At 61.3% G+C, this 20,743-nt stretch overlaps 3 protein-coding genes across 4 annotated transcripts in view; 1 reads left to right on the top strand and 2 right to left on the bottom strand.

The window, feature by feature from the left end:
- Positions 1 to 4,335: 4,335 nt before the first annotated feature.
- Positions 4,336 to 8,414, bottom strand: CCDC116 (coiled-coil domain containing 116). The gene is made up of 4 exons (XM_057744841.1): positions 8,343 to 8,414; positions 6,918 to 7,481; positions 6,214 to 6,804; positions 4,336 to 5,082 (listed from the first exon to the last, which is right to left on the bottom strand). The coding sequence occupies exons 1-4, from the start codon at positions 8,412 to 8,414 to the stop codon at positions 4,336 to 4,338; spliced, it is 1,974 nt and encodes a 657-aa protein (XP_057600824.1).
- Positions 8,415 to 10,821: 2,407 nt separating this feature from the next.
- YDJC (YdjC chitooligosaccharide deacetylase homolog) lies at positions 10,822 to 12,679 on the top strand. The gene is made up of 5 exons (XM_057746106.1): positions 10,822 to 11,038; positions 11,126 to 11,285; positions 11,501 to 11,600; positions 11,688 to 11,865; positions 12,015 to 12,679. Exons 1-5 carry the CDS (start codon positions 10,875 to 10,877, stop codon positions 12,382 to 12,384), a joined length of 972 nt encoding a protein of 323 aa, XP_057602089.1. The 5' UTR covers positions 10,822 to 10,874; the 3' UTR covers positions 12,385 to 12,679.
- A 4,097-nt stretch (positions 12,680 to 16,776) lies between these two features.
- Positions 16,777 to 20,743, bottom strand: part of UBE2L3 (ubiquitin conjugating enzyme E2 L3) — a 33,919-nt gene continuing 29,952 nt past the window's right edge. Inside the window, exon 4 of one of the 2 annotated variants that reach the window (XM_057745880.1) lies at positions 16,777 to 17,492. In XM_057745880.1, coding sequence (XP_057601863.1) covers positions 17,338 to 17,492 — 155 coding nt within the window. In that variant the 3' untranslated portion in view covers positions 16,777 to 17,337. The remainder of the gene's footprint in view (positions 17,493 to 20,743) is intronic. The other variant, XM_057745881.1, reaches the window with a different exon arrangement.

Raw genomic sequence — 20,743 nt, 5'->3', positions numbered from 1 at the left:
GGCTCTGACAGAGCCCGCCCCGGTAGCCAATCGGCGGCCGGCACGGCCCTCGGCCTGCACTGCCATTGGATCCTCGTGGAGGAGACCCCGCCCCCAGCTTTCCAGAGCGGCGGCTGGGAGGGGCTGGAGACACGAGGAGGGTTTTGGTTGGTCCACGCTTCTGAGGACTCACCAATGAGCATCAAGGGGAGGCCGGGGGCTGCGCCTAGCGGCCCGGGAGCCGGCTGCGGGCGGCTGCACCGGAGCGCGCCCCTCCAGCACCCGCCAGGCCCCGCGGCACTCGGTTCGCCTGTGCACGCAGCCCCTTGATCCTAGACCCCCGTGCGCTCCATCGTGGTCTCTCCCTTGGACCCTGGGTTCGCAGCTGCAGGGTCTTGAGGTTGCTCGACCACTAGATTGTGTGGTCACAAGTGGACGCATCTCAGATACTCCGTCATCTGGTCCTTCAGTCCCTGGACCCCGGGATTAACTAATCCCCCAGTCGCTCGGTCATTACCCCCTCTCTGACATTGGGTCACTTCAGTCCCTGGACCCTGGGGTTTCTGAATTCCCTGGGCCACTCACGGACCCCTTCCAGGGCAGAATCTCATGGTCCATAGGCCACTGGGCAGCAGAGGGCAGCAGGGAGCTGTGATGTAGAGGGTAGCGGCACCAGAGAGCCCCCAAGCCATCTTGGGAACCCGGAGCCCTGGCATCAAGTGACTGGGAACCAAGCCTGGGTGACTGTGTGTCCCAGGCTTGGGACTCACTGCCTTCTCAGAGGGCTGTCGGCTCAGTCTTCAAGGGTGGAAACTTACACCACTATTTATTTATTCATTCAGGGAACATTCCTACCTTGACCACTCCAGGCCCTTCAGTTCAGCCCAGCCCAGGAACCAGCTCTGGGCTACATTACCCAATAGGCTGACCGCCTGTGCACTTGGGGCACCAGCAAAGCAAGAAGAAGAATTCATGTTTAACTAAATCATCCGGAATTTTGCAGTCAGAAAATCCAGAGTAGCAGTAGGTTATTTTTTGGTTTTCATGTCCTCCCCCCAGCCCCGCCCTGGGGCTTATGGGATCTTCAGTCCCCCACCAGGGATTGAACTCGCGCTGCTGGCAGTGGAAGCTCAGAGTTCCAACCACCGGACCACCAGGGCAGTCCGGTTTTCATGTTTATTATTGTCTTTACTTTGAATTCCATATGGGACAAGGTGTCTGGATCTTTTCAGAGCTTAGGGTGTCTAAAATGCTTACAGTCTGCCCTGGATTTGATAGACCCTGCCCTTGAGGGGCCTCCAACCCAGAGCAGCTGGGCTAGAGTACAATCTGGATGTCTCTTCTTGGACACACCAACAAGCATCTCCAACAATATGCCCAAGGACTTCCCTGGTGGCGCAGTGGTTAAGAATCCGCCTGCCAATGCAGGGCACACGGGTTCAAGCCCTGGTCCAGGAAGATCCCACATGCCGTGGAGCAACCAAGCCCATGCGCCACAACTACTGAGCTTGTGCTCTAGAGCCCACAAGCCACAACTACTGAAGCCTGTTGCCCTAGACCCCTTGCTCTGCAACAACAGAAGCCCGCGCACCACAACAAACAGTAGCCACTGCTCACTGCAACTAGAGAAAGCCTGTGTGCAGCAACGAAGATCCAGTGCAGCCAAAAATAAAAATTAAAGTTATCTTTAAAATGCTTCATAAACAAATATTAATATGCCCAAGGCGGGACTCCCGGTCTCGCTCACACTGCTCCTCCCCCAGGCTTCTAAGTCTCCCAGGAATGGCACCTCCCTTCACACGCTGGTCAAGCCCCAAACCTGGGATTCCTCTTTGGTTCCTCTCTTTACCACACTCCTCACATCTACCCCCCAACACATCTTGATGGCTCTGACTCCAAAACAGATCAGAAGGCATGTCTCCTGTGTTCCCCGTCACCACCCTAATCCAAGCCACCCCACCTCCCCTCCAGATATCTACCACGCTGCTACTCGGGCCCCTCCAAGACATTCTCCACCCAGGAAAGTGACTTCTGTCTTAAAAGGCATGGCATCGGATCCTGCTGGGTGCCTGCTGAAAGCTGCCAATGGCCTCCCATTGCAGTGGCCCAAACAACGGTGAGGACACAGTGCGTAATCTCCCTGACAGGCAGAGAAAGCGTTCCAAGAGCAGCAGGCCCCCAGGGCTGGAGTCGGGGAAGACGACACGGCTCTCCCTTGAGTCTCCAGACCGTCGTGGCTTCTCCTAGCTGTTCCTTTTTCCTGCCTCCCCCTGCATACCACGTCCCCAGCTCACCCCATGGACAGGTGCTGTGAGCCCTCCACCTGTAGGCCACAGCTTGTCTCCAGGTTCAGATTCTTAAGAGGGGACATGAGTGACTCAACTTGGTTCCAGGCACTGCTCAAGATGCAGCCACCCACCAGGGTGGAGGGGTGGTAGCTGGTCTCCAGATATATCCGCTAACAATTCCTCCCACCCTGGAGAGGGCAAGCTGCTCCTCTCCCAAGTCCTGGAGTCCCCCCCGCCCCACCCTGCCCTCCCAGGCATTGCAATTGGCTTTGACCACGAGAATGCTGCACAAGGGCTGTTTGGGGACTTCTGGGCGCAGGCTGCCAGAGCACTTGCTTCCTCCCTCTAGAAAGCCAGCCCCTGGCTTATGCTCTAAGGACGTGCAGGCCAGACAGACCCCTGAATGGCCAGGGGCGACGGGGAGAGAGATGGAGGGGGAGGGGCCACGAGGAATGTTCTACCCCCACCCCAGCCACTCTGGCTACACCGCTGCCAGCTGAGCCTGTGGAACCCCCCGCCCCAAATCATTACAAATGAGATTTTGTTTGAAGCCACTTAAGTCATGGTTAGTTACACAGCAACAGATGCCTGAAACAGGAGCCAAGGGGAGCTGTCTCCAGCGTCATATGCCAGTGGTGCCCAAAGGGGCTGCGCCACCCTGGGACTGTCCCTAGACGTGTGCCTCTGAGGCTGGGGTGGGGACAAGTGCTCTTCTCCCTTGAGGACTGAGCAGCAGGACCTGGAAGCCGGTGGCTATTGGATGCACCAGCAGGGCCAATCCACTGTGGCCAAGCGATAAGGCACTAAAGTACAAAAGCGGCTGCTGTGGCCCTCATGGCAGTGGCGGCTGCAGGGGGTGGCCTCGGGGCATGGGCGCTGGCACCGAACATGTGCCCTGGAAGATCCTTGTCACAAGAGCTCTGTGGAAACATGGGCCCCTCACCCCCCAGCTGAGGACCCTGGCCTCTCTGACTGGCAGGGGCAGGTCCTCCTCCCCACGTCGCAGGGTCCTCCCTGCCTGGCTGCAGAGGCAGCTCTCCGTTGCTGTGTCCTCACCCGTGGGCCGCTAAGCACGGGCAGGCCGGGCTAAGCAGGCCTGGCCTCCACGCATCCGGCGGGCTCCGGGGGAGGCGTGAGACCACCAGGCTCCCCGAAATGGCAGCCTGCGTGGCAAGGCAGAGTGGAGCATCTCCCGGTGTTCCCTCTGCCGCGGGGACAGGGTGGGGGTGGGGGCGGGGCAGCTCCCTGGCTGAAGATGTCTCAACAGGAACAAACAGGCTGCCCGAGGAAGGTGGAACAGAGGAGGGTGCCGAGCTGGGGGCATGGGACGGCCAGAAGCTCCAGGCGAACCTTGGACATGAGACCCTCGGACCACAGCACCTGCTGAGCCCACAGACCCTTCGAGAGAGAGAGAGCTCACTACCCTGTGTGAGGGGTAGTCACACGGCCAGCCTGGAGCAGCCGATCCGTAGCGTGACCGACCAGCAGCCCCCACGTGACCTTCCAGATTCAGAAGCGTGAGCCAAGAAAGACACTTAGGAAGGCAGGCAGCGGTGGGGGCACCAGGAGGGGTGGGAGCACCTGGCAGAGGAGGGGCCCTCGGGAGCCAGAGTGTGATGCACAGGGGCCCTGGGGGTGGGGACCAGGAGTCCTAAGAGGCTTGAGGAGCCAGGAAGGTGCAGACTGGAGTGGGGAAGAGCCAGCAGCGGAGCCTGGGGGGCCACGGGGCTCAGGGGACCAGCAGCTGCCACGGAGGCCTGGCCGGCGCCCTGGAGAGGCTCCTTGGGGGCCGGCGCTCGGAAGGACAGCTGGGATCCCCGACAGGAACACCATGCCCCAGCAACACAAGCTTTATTTCTCCCCTTGGTTCCTCCGAGAGGCTCAGCACAGGTCCGCGTGGGCACCAGCCGACCTGACCTCTGCTCAGGGTTGGGTGGCTGCGAGCACGGCGGCCGCCGGGGCGGGAGGAGCCGGGGCATCGAGCGCTCAGTGCGGTTCAGGTGCCTTACGGGGGGTCACCGTGGCCCACACCTGAGCCTGCTGCCGGGGAGCTGACCGCCGCCTCCCCTCAAGGCTCCAGGGAGATCTGGGCTTCGTCCTCGTCTCCAAAGTCGTCCTCTTCCTCCTCTTCCTGGTCCTCCTCCTCCTCCTCCTCTCCATCCGCCTCCTTGTCCTCCTCCTCCTCCCTGATGTTCTGCTGGCCCTGCACGTCCACTGTCTGCTCAGACTGATGGGAGGCCACACCGGTGTTGGCGGGGGACAGGAACAGCTCGGGCTCCAGGGGCCTGGCGGAGCCCCGCTCTGAGGCTGCCAGGCGCTTCTGCGGGGAAAGCAGCCGGGGCCCCGGGGACTTCATGTTGCGGCGGGACCCCGTGAGCTTGTCCCGGACCCTGTGGGTCCCGGCAGCCAGCTCTGACGGCGTGGTGGGGGTCCCCATGCTGCGCCGGGGGCTGCTGTGCTGGGAGGTGTGCCGGGACACCCGCCGGGGTGACCGCTGGCTGACCTTGGCCTCCTCCAGCCTGCGCAGCAGGCAGCTCCAGTCGACGGTGGAGGACAGGAGGATGCGAGAGCCCTTCACTGTCTTGAAGCCCAGGGAGAGGTCCATGAGCGCCTCGGCGACGGGGAAGGAGATGAAGCCCAGCTGCCTGGTGAGGCCCTTCTCAAACCTGTACTTGTAGACGAGCAAGGACACGGCCCGGTCCTTCAGGTAGTCAACGAGCTCCTCGTGCCAGGGGTCGGAGAGGTGGGACACGGTGGTGGACTTGGACAGGATGGAGGGCAGCGTCTTCTTCTTGGTGAACTTGTAACTGGGGCTCTGCGCAGCCGGAAGGGAAAGGGAGACACGTCACCCATTCCTGCGTGCCACCCTGGGTGCCCTCCCCGCCGCAGCACCCTCCGCATCCCTAGCACAGCGCCACACTCAGTGCACGTGGGGTGTGGCCTTGCCACATCTGCTCTGCTGGCCAGCTGGAGAGCTAAGCAGGGGTCCTGCGTGCCGGCCCACCTCCCACTTTCCACACCGTGGTTACACCGGGCCCAGGGCAAGGCCAGTGACCTCGGTCATGGTGTCAGCCAAAAGGGAGCCTACACAACCCCTGCTCAGGCCAGGGTTCGGAGAAGGGAAGCACGCCTGGGCCTCAATGGGTGAAAGCAGGGTTGGGGGCCGCGTCAGGGAGCCGTCAGGGTGAAGCCACCAAGTCCTCTCCTCGGCCTTCCCGAGCAACCCCCCTTCGGCGATGCAGACACACTGGAGAGCCCTGTCCAGCGCGGTTTGACCGGAGGGAGCTGCACCTCACACACAAGGCCCTCCTGTGGGCTCAGGCCACGTCCATGAGGGACAGGACCCTCCTCACGTGGGAGGGCCTCTGAGATTCACATGCAAACGTTAAAAAAATACCCGGAATAAAAAAGAGACTTTATTCACCCTTGACGAGACGGGCAGCAGCTAGGCCGGGATTCCCAGTCCCCTCATCTGCTCACCCCCCAATCAGCTGGTTTCCACAAGGGCAGGGCAAGAGACCTAGACCTGGGCACCGGCTAGTGACAGTGGCCGCTAGGAGCCCCTCCACTGCAAACCCGTCCCTGAGACCCCTGACCCCAACCTTGAGGAGGGCACCTCCGGATACGGCGCAGCAGGAGATGGGGAGAAGCCCCTTCCCGTGGAGGTGCGGGGTGAGAACCCGGGGAGGTGATGGGAGGAGGACGGGCGTGGGGAGGCCAGCGGAGCTGAGACCGGGGTGGTGGTGGGCGTCAGGCGGGAGGGCACTTCCACCGAGATCCCGGGGGCGGGCAGGGTGAGGTGCAGGCCCCGCCAGGGCTGGGCCCTCTGGCTGGAGCTCGAGGGCCCGGAAGCGGGCTTGGCTGGTCTCTGTACTTTGGGGTCCTGGTCGAGCCCCTGCTGCCTGGGGTGGGGTGAAGGGACCTTGGGCTCCTCTGTGGGTGTCACCTCAAGCCGGAACGTGGTGGCCACGTGGGTGCTGGACACGGGGGAGCCGCCTTCCGTGGCCTCGCCGCGTCCCCTGTGCTTGCTGCGCTTCCTGTGCTCCAGCCTGGGGCCTGAGAGCGTGGTGGGCAGCGAGTCACAGGGCTCCCCCCCATCCGTGGGTGTGGCCGGCTTGGAGCTGGACTCTGGGGCGGGCTCCCATGCTGTCGGGAAGAGAGGGCAGCCGTCACGGCGGCACGCACCACAGAGCTTGTGCACGGCCTGGCTGACCACGCTCTGCAGGGCGGGGAAGAGGTGGTGCTCGGCCAGGAAATCCAGGGTCCGACGGGGCTCTCGGAGCGCAGAATAGCCGGGCGGGTCAAAGGACCCCGGCCGGCTCAGCAAGGACTTCATCTCCTCGGTCAGCTCTCGCTTGAGGAAGACGAGCTCGCGCTCTGCGGGCCCCGGCTCCGATGCTTCGGCCATGCCCGAGCGCGAGCCCAGCAGGCCTGAGAACCAGGACAGGGGCTGCTCTAGGGCCCACTGGCTGCTGGTCTGGCTGCCCAGGGAGTCCCACGGCAGGGAGTCCCCACGGCAGGACCGCCCCAGGCCTTTCTGCGGAGAGAGGGGGACTCTCAGAGGCGTCTGGGGCACCAAGCCAGGCCTGGCCCTGGGCTCTGGGCTGGCGTCCACCCCCACGCCACCCGGGCCGCAGCCCCAGCCCTCACCCCTCTGTTCTCCAGCTGCAGCAGCCGTTGGAGGCTCCTCTCCAGCAGGAGTCTGTCCTTCATGGGTGGCAATGGGCCCAAGCCGCGGGCACGCGGGTCCCTCTCGTGGCCGTGGGAGCCCCACCAGCCGGCCATGAAGCTGCTGTGTGAGTCGGACATGGAGCTGGAGCAGGACGGGTAATTGTCGGGGCGCCCTACGCAGAGGCTGGGCCGGGCGCGGTGCCGGTGCACAGCCCTGAGGCTGGGCCTGGCCTGCGCCCGCCGCCCGCCCCTCGGCACCTCCATCGGGTCCTGCACCTCCACCAGCGGCACCCCGGCCTCTGTCTTCACGGTGGCCATGCGTTCAGTTGCCTCCTCCACCACTGTCTGCAGGCTGTCCAGCACCTGACGCTCGACAAGGAAATCCAGGAAGCTCCTAAAGGGTCGAGGGCCCTTGGGGTTTCGGCGGTGGCTGCGGAGCCCTGAACTGCCTGAGGGGCCGTGCGACGACGGGGGGTGTGGCGTGTGGCCCCACTTGGAGGCTTGCTTCATTTCCGGGAACAGTGACTTCTTAGGTGGCTGCACCTGAGCAGACAGGCATGTCACAGCGGGTAGGGATGCCCCACGTGGGGGAGGGTCCCTGGGGTCCTCCCAGGGCACCAGAAACTGGGTGGGGAGTGGGCCGTGGAAGGAACTGGCCGTTTTGTTTTGTTGTGTTGTGTTTTTGGCCGTGCCACGGGGCATACAGGATCTTAGTTCCCTGACCAGGGGTCGAACCCGTGCCCCCTGCAGTGGAAGCTCGGAGCCTTAACCACTGGACTGCCAGGGAAGTCCCAGGAACTGGGTTTTGGAGCCAGGCAGCCCGGGATTTGGACCCTGGCCCTACCAGCTTCAGGTCATGTGACTGGGCACGAAGGTCCCTCTTGAGGCCCAGTTTCCTCTCTTGCAAAGTGGGGATCTGTCCAGGGTTGCCCTGAAGCTTCCCTGACATGTACATTTCACATACATAAGACCTGGCTGGGGGGTCTGAAAGTCCGCTTCTGCCCTCACCCAGGTCAGATTTTGAATCATAAAGCCCCTCTGAGCCCCATCCCCACTGCTGGGCTGCACAGACCACCTGTGGTCCCGAGCCCTCTGCGCCCTGTGGGTTGCTTCTGCCCTTGGAGCTGCAGGCCCTGAGCAGACTCTATGCTCCCACTCTGAGGTCCTAGTCCACCACGCCCCGCCCCCCACCCTCCCAGGCCGCTGGAGGTCAGAGGGACACAGGGAATAAGACCAAGACCCAGGAGACTAGGGTCCAGCAGGGAGTTCGAGGAGGGGTCAAGGCAACAGAGGCCCAGAGAGGTCATCAGTAGGGTATGAGGAAGGGCGGCTGTGATCTGGGGCGCCGGCACGGGTGGGGGACGTGCTGCGGGCTCAGAGTTGGGCCCTCCTGGGTAACCTTACCCGGCCCACGTAGGTGCTGTGGCCGGCCTCGTCGTCCGCCAAGTATCCGGAATGGTGGCGGCAGCTGGTCATGGTGCAGGTGGCCGGGCCCGCCGCCCTCCTCCTCTCTCGTCGGTTCCGCGATGCAGCCGCAGATTCCTCTCTGCGCAGGGCAGGGAGATGGTGTGAGGGTCCCCCCAGCCCTCCGTGGGTCTGCGTCTCCGTCCGTCCGTGGGCCGCGGGTCCTGGCTCCCCGCACCCCACGTCCTTCACACGTCCGGCCGGTCCTCCGCTCGGACCCCCTGGGCGCCTCAGCACATCCCGCGTCCAGAGTCGTCGGGGGTGGGGCCCCCGAGGGCGTGCGCATCCAGTCTCCGCCCATCTCTGCGCCCCTGCGTGCGCCCTCCGTCCTCCCGGCCCCGGCGACCCGCTCACCAGGTCCGCGCCCGCTCGGCGCGCGCTGCGGTGCGATCCGCGCTCGCTGCCCCGCGTCCGCGCCGCTCGCGTCCTCCCCCGGGCCTGCTGGTTTGCATGCCGCGTCCTGATTGGCTCGCGCCGGGCCGCGCCGCTCGCTCGCCGGCTCCCGCGGCACAATAGTTGGGGCGGGGCCCGCGCGGCTCCTCCCCCACCTCCCCGGCTTTGCCCCGCCCACATCCGCCGAGGGAGCCCGAGGCTGAGGCTGCGGCAGCTGCTGACCCGCGGGGTCCGGCCCGGAGGGGAGCCTAAGGGACCAAGCCCTGGCCTCCCCCGGCGACACGAGCACCTTCCTCGGCTCCTGTCTTGTCCATGAGCTGTCCTGGGCTCCTGCTCGCGGACTGCGCCTTTCCAGGGTCCTCTCCTCGCCCAGAGTGGCCTCCCCAGCGTCTGGCAACCCTGCTCAGTGGAAGGAGGCCCGGCTCTAAGCCACAGACTAGCTTCCGCTCCTCGCTGCGCTGTCCTGCCGCTGGGACCCAGCCTCTCTAACCGTCTGCTCCTTCTCTGTAAGTGGAGCTGAGCGTCCTTCCACATGGCTTTGGAGAGTACATCAAGTCTTCCTACAACACACCCTCACCCTAAGACCCTCTTTATCTTTACCTCTTCTCCCTCCTCTCCCTCTCTGCCCTGAGGCTCCATCTAATGCAACCCCCACCCCCACCTCCTCCTCGGAGAAGCCTTCCCAGAGGGCCCATCCCCCTCTGGGGTATCACCCCATCCCAGGCTCTGCCACACCGTGTTGTTGATTGTCCGACAGCGCTCCTGGGAGAGAGGAACTGCAGAGCTCACCCCTAATCTATGATCTTTCTAATACCAGTAGGTGCTCAGTACATGTGAATCTCCTCTTTCCAATCGCGGACCCTCAAGGCTTCTGGCCTTACCAGCTTCCCAATGGAGAATGCCGGTTGGTTGAGGTCCCACAGTTGAATCATCACTATTGAACACAATAGTCCTTATGCCAAGACCTTGGTGAAGGGCTCTTTGAGGCCTCGAATTCTCACAACCCCCCCCCACCCCCGAGGTGGGTATTATCTGTTATTCTCCAGCTGGGCTCTGCCCTCTCTGCCCCTGACCTGGGGGCAAGCAGGGCGTAGAGGACCAGAGCAGACTAGACGCAGGCCAGAGCTCCACAGGTCGGTCCCAGCTCCACTGCTCCCCACAGAGTCAGGTAGGGCAAGACACTACCCCTCTGAGCCTCAGTTTCCTCATCTGTAAAACAGGAATGACATGACCAGCCTCACAGGCTGGACACAAATACTGCACTTTCCACTGGGAAAATCAAGACAGCCACATCACGCTGAAAACCCCGGCTGTCAACAACGGTGACTATTTGTAAAGTCATCGGTAAGGAAAGCTCTTCTGGATCACAGAGGAAAGAAGGAGGCCATGAATGGAAAAGCTGTAGCCTGGCACAGAGCTCTAGAGACGGAAGCTGGGACGGATGCTTTCTCGGAGCCATCGGTATCCAAGTTTCCTCTCATGTTCTTATTGCTCAGAGCTTTTATAAATCAAGAAAAAGCCTCATCTTAGAAAATCAGCAAAACACAAACAGGCAATTTGAAATAGAAGAAATACAAATAGCTAATAAAAACATGAAAAGGTTCATAGTCACTATAAAAAAAGCGAAACACTACAAGAATGAGATAACACGGATGTCGTCATCGACTTCCCGAAACAACACAAGAAAGCTTGGGGTGGAGGAGCAGAAAACGTGGGTGTGTTTATTTGCTTAGAGAAAGGACTGCGAGGCACTACCCGGAAAGTGAACGGTGGTGACCTGGGGGGAGGGTAAGAGATCTTCTTTTCTCTTCAGGTTTGATTTTTCCGTTTTTCATATCTGCAGCCACTGCAAGTTGCGCGATGCCCTAAGCCGGGCCGCGCGGCCCAGCTGGGGCGGGGCGCTTTGGGTGGCTGGCGGTTGCAGGGACCCCTGAGACCAGCAGGTGGCGGGAACAAAGGCCAAGCGCGGGCGCGCCGGGCGCGGGCGTCGGGGCGGGGCCTCGGGCCGCGTCTGGGGCGGGGCGGGGCCTGGACCGGCCGGCCCGCGCGCATCGGCCCGGAGCCGCGCGTGGAGGGGCCATGGCCAGGCCCCGGGTGCGGCTGGTGGTCACGGCTGACGACTTCGGTTACTGCCCGCGGCGCGACGAGGGCATCGTAGAAGCCTTCCTGGAGGGGGCTGTGACCAGCGTGTCCCTGCTGGTCAACGGCGCGGCCGCCGAGAGCGCGGCTGAGCTGGCCCGCAGGTGAGCGGCGGCCCCCAGCAGGGTCCGGGCGGGGCTGGGGGCCGCCGCCCCGCGCCGCCGGTGCTCCAGCTCGCGCTCGGCCCGCAGGCACCGAATCCCCACGGGCCTCCACGCCAACCTATCCGAGGGCCGCCCCGTGGGCCCCGCCCGGCGCGGCGCCTCCTCGCTGCTCGGCCCCGAAGGCTTCTTCCTCGGCAAGATGGGCTTCCGGGAGGCGGTGGCGGCTGGAGACGTCGTCTTGCCCCAGGTGCGGAGGTGCGGCGGTGCGGCTTCAGGAAGGATGCTCGCGGTGACTCCCCCAAGACTCCGCCCCGAGGGTACCGTGAAATCTTTGGGGGCAGAATTGGGCGCTCGGTGCCTCCCTGGTTCAAACGAAGGATTGATTACAGGGGACCACCTGGACGGGGTCCTCCTGGGTAGCTGCTCCCGGACGTGCAAGGTGCCATCACCTTCTTTCTCCAGGTGCGAGAAGAGATGGAGGCCCAGCTGAGCCGGTTCCGGGAATTACTGGGCAGGGAGCCTACTCACGTGGACGGGCACCAGCACGTGCACGTGCTTCCAGGTGCGTGAGTTGGTGCTCCCAGGCCGGGGGGGGGGGGGTGTGGCGGGGGGGGGAACGTGCCTCTGCCTGACTCCGCCCCCTTCGCAGGAGTGTGCCGGGTGTTCGCGGAGGCGCTGCAGGTCTGCGGGGTGCGCTTCACTAGGCTGCCCCTGGAGCGCGGGGTGGCAGGCTGCACGTGGCTGGAGGCCCCAGCGCGCGCCTTCGCCTGCTCCGTGGAGCAAGATGCCCACGCCGCCATAGGCCCCTTCGCCCACCACGGCCTGCGGTAAGGCCCCCGGCCCCCTGCCGGGCTCAGGTCCCAGCGCGTTTCTCATCCTCGACCGGTGTTCTCCCCGCCCCAGACCCGTCCTTCCCCTGGCCTACCCCTGCCCATCGTGGCCCTCGGTCCCGCCGCTGATGCCCTGGCATCTACAGGTGGACCGATGTCTTCGTGGGCCTGAGCACCTGTGGCCGGCACATGTCTGTGCATCGTGTGTCAGGGGCGCTGGCTCGGGCCCTGGAGGGTATACCCACGGGCCGTCTGGTGACAGCCGAGCTGATGGCACACCCTGGCTACCCTAGTGTGCCTCCGGCTGGGGGCTGCGGTGAGGGCCCTGATGCCTTTTCCTGCTCCTGGGAGCGCCTGCACGAGCTGCGCGTCCTCCTGGCGCCGGCGCTGCGGGCTCAGCTGGCCCAGGACGGTGTGCAGCTTTGTGCCCTCCACGAGCTAGACTCCAAGAGGCCCGGAGAGGGGGCCCCCAGCGAACCAGCTCTGGAAACCTTTCTGGAGCCCTCCCCACCGTGACCCAGGCAGACAGCCAAGCATTAACGCCCCTTGACGCACAGGAAGGGAACCAGGTTGCAGAGCAAGCTGTGACTTCCTGGGCTGGATGCTGCCAGCTTTGTGCCCAGGTCCTCATGGCCCAGAATGGTGGTAGAGCTTATGCAAGCCCTCTGGCTGCGGGTGGCGGCCGTGACCTCTGGGCCTGGGGCCTGCCAAGCATTGGGGGTAGGGGGTGTGTGTCAGTACCGTGTAAGCGTCTTCCTTGTTTGGGCACACGGGGCAGCGATGGCTGTATTTTAATAAAGTAACATGTGTCCTGTAAACTTGGGTGTTCATACACTGTGCCTGGGAAACCTTCCCAGACACCAGAAGGACATGAAACTCCTTTGGGGCCCACCGAGGTCCCTGTTCCAGAAAACATCTGCAGCGCCTCCACCACCAGCACTGCTTGTGCTTGGGCTCTCTTCATTCTTTTTTCTTTGGCAGGGGGCGGGGGTGGGGGGGGGTGAGGGGGTCAGAAGAATGTCTCACCAGGCTACTTTTTGGGAGGCATATCATACCCTTGATTCTGACGTCAAAAGACATCACCTGTTCTCAGGAAGCAGCCCTTTGCCATCCTAGGGGATGGGTCTGCAGAGGTACTGCAAGCTTGCAGGAGTGTGTTCACGCTTTTCCAGGAGGGACGTCTTCTGGGTACACGGGATCCCTGGTGATGTGCGGGTGCCCTGTGACCGGGGCTCCTGTGGCCTGATCACAGCAATGCCAGGAGCAGGTGGAGCCTCACGTGGCCCTTCTTGCCTCATGGAATCGCACGCCACAGTGCCTGTGTGCACGCACCGGTGTCCCCATTTTGCAGACCTAGAGATGGGGACAGCGGAGCACAGCTGTGAAGCTGCCTGTTCATTTACTCGACGTGTACTGGGCCTTTGTCTGTGCCAAGCATGGAACCAGGGCCAAAAGAGCTCTCTGTACTTTCTGAAGGGGTGAGGGTAGGACCCCATCCCCTTGACTGGTGGTTTCAGCCCCCTCCTTCTGCTCCATCCTCTACCCCTACCCTTCCTTTGACCTTGACTCTTGCAGTCGCAGGCCCTTCCTGCCCGTTTCGTCCAGGGCTATGAACTGGTCTGGCCTTGGCCGCGTTGTCTGGGCCCACGGGGGTCTGGCTGCTTTTGCGCAGACTGCTGGCTGGAACTGGCCAGCACAGAAGCCCCTCCCTCGAGGCAGGTCTGCTGTTCTGAGGCGGCAGCTGGCTGTGTGGCTCTGGGGCCCAGGAGAGAGGTGTGGGTGACGGGAGAGACTTGGGGGTCTGCACAGATGCTGGGGGAAACTGGGAGTGGCCAGTGTCACCCAGGGAGCCAGAGGAGGAGGAGCAGAGATGAGGGCCCAGACCAGCCCTAGGCCGCACGCCCTGAAGGGTGGAGGGAAGGGCACAGGAAGGCAGGGGCCCGTCTCCAGGCTGCTCACCAGCGTCCCACTGGGTAGATGGGACATTTTTCACGTCAAACCTGCTGTGCCAGGGGTGGCCCAGGCTAGGGGTTTACTGTTACCCACCACTCTTCAGGCGCAGGGAGCTGGGACACAGCCTGTAAGGAGCTCGTGGTCTGGTACACACATGGGGACAGTCGTGTGACCGGGCTGGAGAGGGAGGTGGGAACACAGCAGAGCAGAGCACGGGGAACCAAGCCGGGTGGCCAATGTCACCACGGGGGACAGCGCCCCGGGGGACCAGGCTGCCAGCACACCGTGCCGCGCGAGGTCCAGCCGTCAGCTCTGCTCGTGCTGTGCGAGGGAAGCAGGCGAGGAGGAGCCAGTGCAGACGAGCGAGAGGACGGAGGCTCGGGTGCGTCCCTGCGGGGTGTGGCACGACATGCTGCCAAAGGAGGAGGTGAGAGCGGGGCTGAGGCTGCCCTTGTGGACTTCGCACCGGGGTGTCCAGGGCCCTGGCCAGGGGAGCCCCAGGGGGGAGGGCGCCAGAAGCCAGGCTGCAGTCATGAAGTCAACGTGTATTTCGAACTCAAAGATGAACAGAGTGAGGAAGGCGGGAGAATGGAGTTGGAGTTGAGAGGGTCTCACAGGCGTTGGGGAAGGGCTGTGTCTGTGTCTGGACTCAAAGGGAGCCGTTGGCAGGAGGCGAGGGCACAGCAGCCAGGCTGGAAAAGCACAGGCCAGGGGCCCTCGGCAGAGGCACCCTCCTCCTCTGGGAAAGCGGGGTGGCGGCGCCCATGGGGCTGTCCTGAGAGTCGGGACGGCGCCATGATGAGCGAGTTCCCACTGATGATCAAGGCAGGCCCCCAGCCTCCTGGCTTCCTGCTGAGATGATGCCCGGGGAAGTCCCCTCTTGGACCTGCAGACCTAGCTGTCGGGGTCTCAGCCGGTATCAGACGCCAAGCAGGGGACTCAGCTGACAATAAACAAGTGTCAGAGCCTTGGCCGGCCCGGTGCTGAGACCCAGAGGCGGGTGTGGGCTGGAACCCTTCAAGGAAGTGGCCCAGCTCCCCCCTCGGCACACCCTCCCCAGCTCCCTGACCTCCTTCGACAGCACCCTCCTGGGGCCCCACCCCAGCCACCCAGGGTGTCTCTGCAGCCCTTTCTGCTCCCCTCCGTGTGGCTGCAACACGTCTGCGGGCCTCTCCTGGAGGCCGGGTGTGGGGAGAAAGGAGCCAGCAGAACCTGCCCAAGACTCCAGGGCACTGGCACTGCCCACCCCCAGGAAGGAAGAGACCCACACGACCAGACAGTGTCCGAGAGCATTTTTATTAAGGGCAGCAGAGCGGATGGCAGCATCTCAGGAAGCCTTAGTCCCCGCCAAGGGGGGAGGGGCGGGGGGCCGGGCGGGAGGCATCCCCGGGGCCCCTGGGAGGTATGGTGCTCACAGCCCTCCCCTGCCCTAGGGCGCTGGCTGCCTGGCCCCGGCGCAGCAAGGCTGCCTGCTGGCACGCTCCACGCCTGCCCGGTGGCTGGGGGAGCGCCCGCCTCCCTGCTCTCGGAGGCCAGGCCCCTGCTGATGGGGGAACCCCGGCTGCAAGGCCAGAGGATGCGCGTCCCAGTGGGGTCGCCGGCTTCGACCACGGTGGATGTCCTCCAGGTGGCAGGCAGAGAGGGAGGGGGCAGGTGGGCGGAGCTACGCTGGTGGAAACAGGAAGCAGTGGGAGAGTTTCCATAAATGGCAATATTTCTGGATTCAGAGAAGCGATGAGAACAAATGGTGGCTTATCTGGGCAGCTTCTGACAGAATTTGGCATTTTATTACAAATCTGCGTGTGAGGGAAATAAAGTCCACCATCGCCTTTCTGCTGATGAAGAGACAGACGTGGACATGCTGGCCGGCGCCCTTGCCAGCCCAGGCGCACGGGAGGCTCCAGAACCTGCCTCCTGCATGCCCGGGCCTAGAGAAGCTGCGTGCACCACCCGCCGCGGGCCTCACCCACCACCGCCCCACCTCTGCACAGGTAAAGCCGCGCCGCCTCAGGTCTGCAAGCCCGGAAAGATCTCAAGTTACAGAACTAAAAGTAAAACAGAAAGCCAAGTTTAAGTCCTCTTCTCCACAGGATCTAGCCCCCAGAGCGCCCAGAAGGGAAGCCACCAGTGGCAGAAGTGGACGTGGTGACACCCAGTGCTCGGACCACTGGCTTCCTCTGGGTGTCAGTGACAAGGACTCTACTATTTCAGGGACAGTCCCACTTGCTTTTGAAAAGACATTAACATTCAAATCCTTACAAGTTCATCCGATGATAAATTCTAAGGTCAATTTTTATTTCTACAAAAAAAGGCAGTCAAAACAATATAAAACACGTAAAGGATATTACTGGGTGAGCTTCACGTGGAGCCTGACTCCGCAAAGGCCGTGAGTCCAGAGGGAGAGGGAGGCCGTCCTGTTCCTGGGCCGGGCCGCCCGGATGCTCCAGAGGAAGGGCCAGTGGGGTGCTGGCGACCCCAGGCTGGTGCCGGTGACAGCGGAGTCTGCCGGAGGGTCAAACGTGCTGAGGAAGGGCCGCAGTGGGGCTGCTGCATTGAGGACGCGGAGAGCGAGCTCCGAGCCACGTCGGGTGGACACGTCGGTGACAGGTGAGCGTGGAATTTCAAGTAGACACTCTGGCTTTTGAGCACTGTCTGCAGGGACCTGGACATCTTCTAGAACGGCTGCAGGGAGGAGTGGCAACCTGGAGCCTCTGAAGCCTCTCTGGTGAGAAAGTCCTCCCACAGGCGCACCGTCCTCAGGCTGGCAGGCCTCCAGGGGCTGCCGCAGACCGGGTGCCGGGGGGGTCTCCCGAAGCAGGCCGGCCCGGCTGGAGTTGATCACGACGTGGATAGCAGGATCCACCTGTCTGGTCAGCGTTACTGGGGTAACATCAGCCAGAGTGTTACAGAAGAGCTGGGCCTCCCTTTCCACGGCTTTTCTTGGGGTGCGGCTGGGGGTTGGGGTGGGAGTGGAGGTGGTTGGTGGTTTTTAAAATTTTTTAAAAGGATGTCACAAATCAGAGTCGAGAGAATCTTAATGGACGCCCACCCCAGGCCACGCGCCTCAGAGGCCAGCACTGCCCCTCCCGGTGGGAGGCGGGGCCTGGGTCTGGGGACGTGAGTGATGAAAAACAAACTAAATCCAAGAAAGTGGGAGTTGCAAGGGCAGGGGGAGAGGGGAACCACAACCTTTTATTTTAACCTATGGGCTAAAATGTAAATTGAAGATTCTGGATAAATTTGGACAGGAAAGGAAACACCATTCTTTTAAAGTAGATCGAAGCAGTGATTTTTAAAACAAAGAAAGCAGAACTAGAACATCTTAAATTTTTAATCCTTTCTTTACAGGTTACCTAGACCACTTTTGATTAAGAAAACTGTAGAAAGTTAGTAACTGCCCCACGCAGACGCCAGGCAGTGGCACGGTCAATCTTCCACAGAGTCCTGCTTTGCAGGGTGTCTGAATACACTGCTGGGGTCTCTGCTCACACTCGCTGGAATCGATCGCGGCAGATTTTAGTCCACAGGTCGCTTTTCCCCATATTTCTTTGTAAACTCTTCAGCGTTCTTACAGAATTTTTTACGGTCCTTAGAGTATTCTTCAGCTAGGTCAGCCCGAAGCGGGTGCTCGGGCTGGGGGTCGTTCACCAGTGCTATGAGGGACTGGATGACTGCCAAGAAAAGGACAAGGCACCGCTGGTTAGAAGGCCCTTGGAAGGGGCGCGGCTAGAAACGCAGCTCCAAGTAAACATCTACGTGCTTCTCAGACAGAGCAGCCTCCCAGTCATCCAAAGCTCTAACCAGCCGCACTCAGCCCACCGCTCCCCTGTGATGAGAAGACAGTGACGGAGGATCCACAGCCAGGGCTACAGGGATAACGAACCCCACAGGGTGACGCCGCCGCCGCCTCCTCCTCCTCCAGGAAGCCTTCCTGTACGGACGTACGGGGGAGGTCTCAGCCCCCAGTCACTCCCACCCCCACTCTCACGCAGGTGACGCTTCTCCAGGGCAGGGACTGGGCAGTGTGCCCAGCACGACAGTCGGTTCCGGGTGAGAGACAGACCTGCACCATGTAAATGGATAACGAGCCCACCCTGGAAGACCCCCAGCAGCTCCTCAACAGCCAAGAAAGGGTCCCTCGACCGCCCTGTCTCACCCCAGGGAGGCAGCAGCCCTCAGCAGCACTGCCCCGTCCCCTGCAGAGGCAGAAGTCACCTGGGTGGCTCGGGGTGGCTTCCACAAGGCTCCCCCAAAGGGCAGGGGGGCCCAGGTGTGCTGAACAGCAAGCCCTGCAGGGGGCGCGGGGGAAGGAGGGAGTGGGGGGAGGAGGGGAAGTAAGGAAGGCCCAGGAGCCCAGGCCTCCTCAGAAGCGGGGCACACGCAGCCACCAGGCTTCTCAAACACATCCCCTCACACAGCCCGACCCCCACCAGGACCAGGCACCTCCACCATCCTAGCAAAAAGGCCTCCGTCCTCGGGACCGCTGATGCCAGACACCTTTACTGGGACCCACGCTCTTCGCCCCAGCACCACAAGGAATGGGCTAAAAAAGCTATTTGTTCCTATTTCTCCTGTTTGCCACAAATCCACATGAAGCCTAAGGGATTATTTACTAAATATATTTCTTTAAGTCACAACAGAAACATTGTTTAAAGGAAAGTAACCGTTAGTAACTCTCACGGAAAAGCACCCTCACTCGCCAGGAACCGAAGGCAGGCACCCGCAGCGGCTGCCCCCTGCCCCGGCCGGAGGAAGCAGCCGCTGGAGCAAGACGCTGCGGAGGGGCGCTTTCTCTGCGTCTCCGAGACACCCCAGCCCACGCTCAGCCAGGCGGCTGCTGCGTTCTCCTTTCTTGTTCTTGACTTTGGGGACACCTGAGCCACATGTGCCTTACAGCATAAACAGCAGAGTTGACACGGATGAGCTTCCAAGTTTTCTTCCACTATGGAGACTCAGGCACGTCCGCTTCTCACCACGACCATCTTAATACTTAACGTAGGAGGCATCAAGCCGTTTGTTAACCATTAAGACCTGCTTTTCAAAAGATAATTCACTTTACAAGTCTGCAGTCTGTCGAATCCTTTTCTGAGAACTTGCTTTAAGTAAGGTCTGCTTAGTAGTCCTCATGAGCACCTCCCCCGTCTCTGCTGCTCGGGGGGTAAAGTGCAGGAAAGCCCAGCTGCGCTGGCTTGCTCCATGCCGCAACCACGGCCCCTCCGTCACGTTCACGCACGTGGCACGCGCATCACGCCCACAAATGACCAAGCTGGCTTCATCGCGTCCCTGACGCACACGCTACTCTGAAGCACCTTTCCCCTCCAAAATGCAGCGGCTTAAAAACAGCACCAAAACTCACCTCTTTCGCTTACTAAAGCCTGTAAGATCTCCTTGTTTCTGTTCTTTCTGACAGTTTGTGATGGAGGATGTAAACCATGTCTGTCACTTCCCCTTTTCATGGAGACCCAGCCAGCGTGCTCTGCTCTCACGCAGTAGAACGTGACCCATGCCCTCCCGCGTGCAATGCAGTGTCTTCCATGGATCGTGCTAGAAAGTGAGTATCAAGCTCTTCCTGTTTACTGTATTTGCGTCTTCCTAAGTGTAACCTACGTGCTTTGCTACGGGACAACACTGGGTGTGGGCGGACTGAGCACTCAATTGATGAACCTGGCTTTTCTGTTTATATAATTGTGTTGCTGTGCTGTTTGCTATGTAGAGAGGTCAGTATCACACAGGCTTCCATACTGACTGTGTTTCATGTGGTGAGTCTCACGGACCAGCAGACGAGGCCCTTGCTCTGCTGCTAGACGGGCAGCGGACCAGACACGCTGCCGAGGGAGCTCCATCTCACGTCCCTTCTGGGGGTTGTTACGACGGCCGGCTCCTGCCACCTTTCTGCATGACACAGGTTTGCCTTGTTTCTCAGCTTTTCTCCTATTTTTGCTCAATTTTTAATGCTTCTTTCTTTTTAAAAACTGAGATATAATCCACATACTAAAAAATAAACTGAGAAGCCTACAATTCAGTTGTTTTTAGTGTATTCACAAGATCGTGTGGCACCACCGCTCTTTAACTCCAGAACGTTCTCATCACCCCCCAGAGAACACCCACTCCCCTTAGTAATCGCTCCCTAGTCCCCTCCCCCAGCCCCTGACAAACAGCAGCCTCCTTTCTGACTACAGGTCCGCCTGTTCTGGACACTCCGTGTGCTGCTGCAGGAGTTAGCCACATCTGCTACAGAGGTGCTGTGAATGCTGAATCACAGTGGACCACGAGTGACCCGGGAATGACCAGCTACAGAAGCACCCAGCAGAGCCCAGCCAACCTACACAACGAGAAACAACAAACTGTAGCTACTTTAAGCCACTAAGTTTTGAGGTGGTTTGTAATACAGTAGAAGGTAACAGAGACATGGGGGACAGGGTGTCAAGTGCCAGGGACAACATTCCTGCAGTGTGTGAGGACGCGCTTAAGGCCATGCTGCACAAATCTACACAATGATCTTCCAGAGAGAAACCCTGTCTCCCACAACAAAATAGCAATGCTGCCCATCGCTGCAGGCAGAACACCACCCTGTTGAAGATAAAAGTTTTAGCTTTAGGGGCTTCCTAGGTGGCGCAGTGGTAAAGAATCCGGCTGCCAATGCAGGGGACATGGGTTCCATCCCTGCCCCAGGAAGATCCCACATGCCACGGAGCAACGAAGCCCATGTGCCACAACTATTGACCCTGCGCTTTAGAGCCTGTGAGCCACAACTATTGAGCCCGTGTGCCGCAACTACTGAAGCCCACACGCCTAGAGCCTGTGCTCTGCAACAAGAGCAGCCACGGCAATGAGGAGCCCCCGCACCACAACGAAGAGTAGCCCCTGCTCACCACAACTAGAGAAAGCCCACGTGCAGGAACAAAGACCCAACGCAGTAAAT

The sequence above is a fragment of the Hippopotamus amphibius genome, chromosome 8 (assembly GCF_030028045.1).
Source record: "Hippopotamus amphibius kiboko isolate mHipAmp2 chromosome 8, mHipAmp2.hap2, whole genome shotgun sequence".
Taxonomy (NCBI): domain Eukaryota; kingdom Metazoa; phylum Chordata; class Mammalia; order Artiodactyla; family Hippopotamidae; genus Hippopotamus; species Hippopotamus amphibius.
This window is presented reverse-complemented; position numbering and strand designations above follow the sequence as displayed.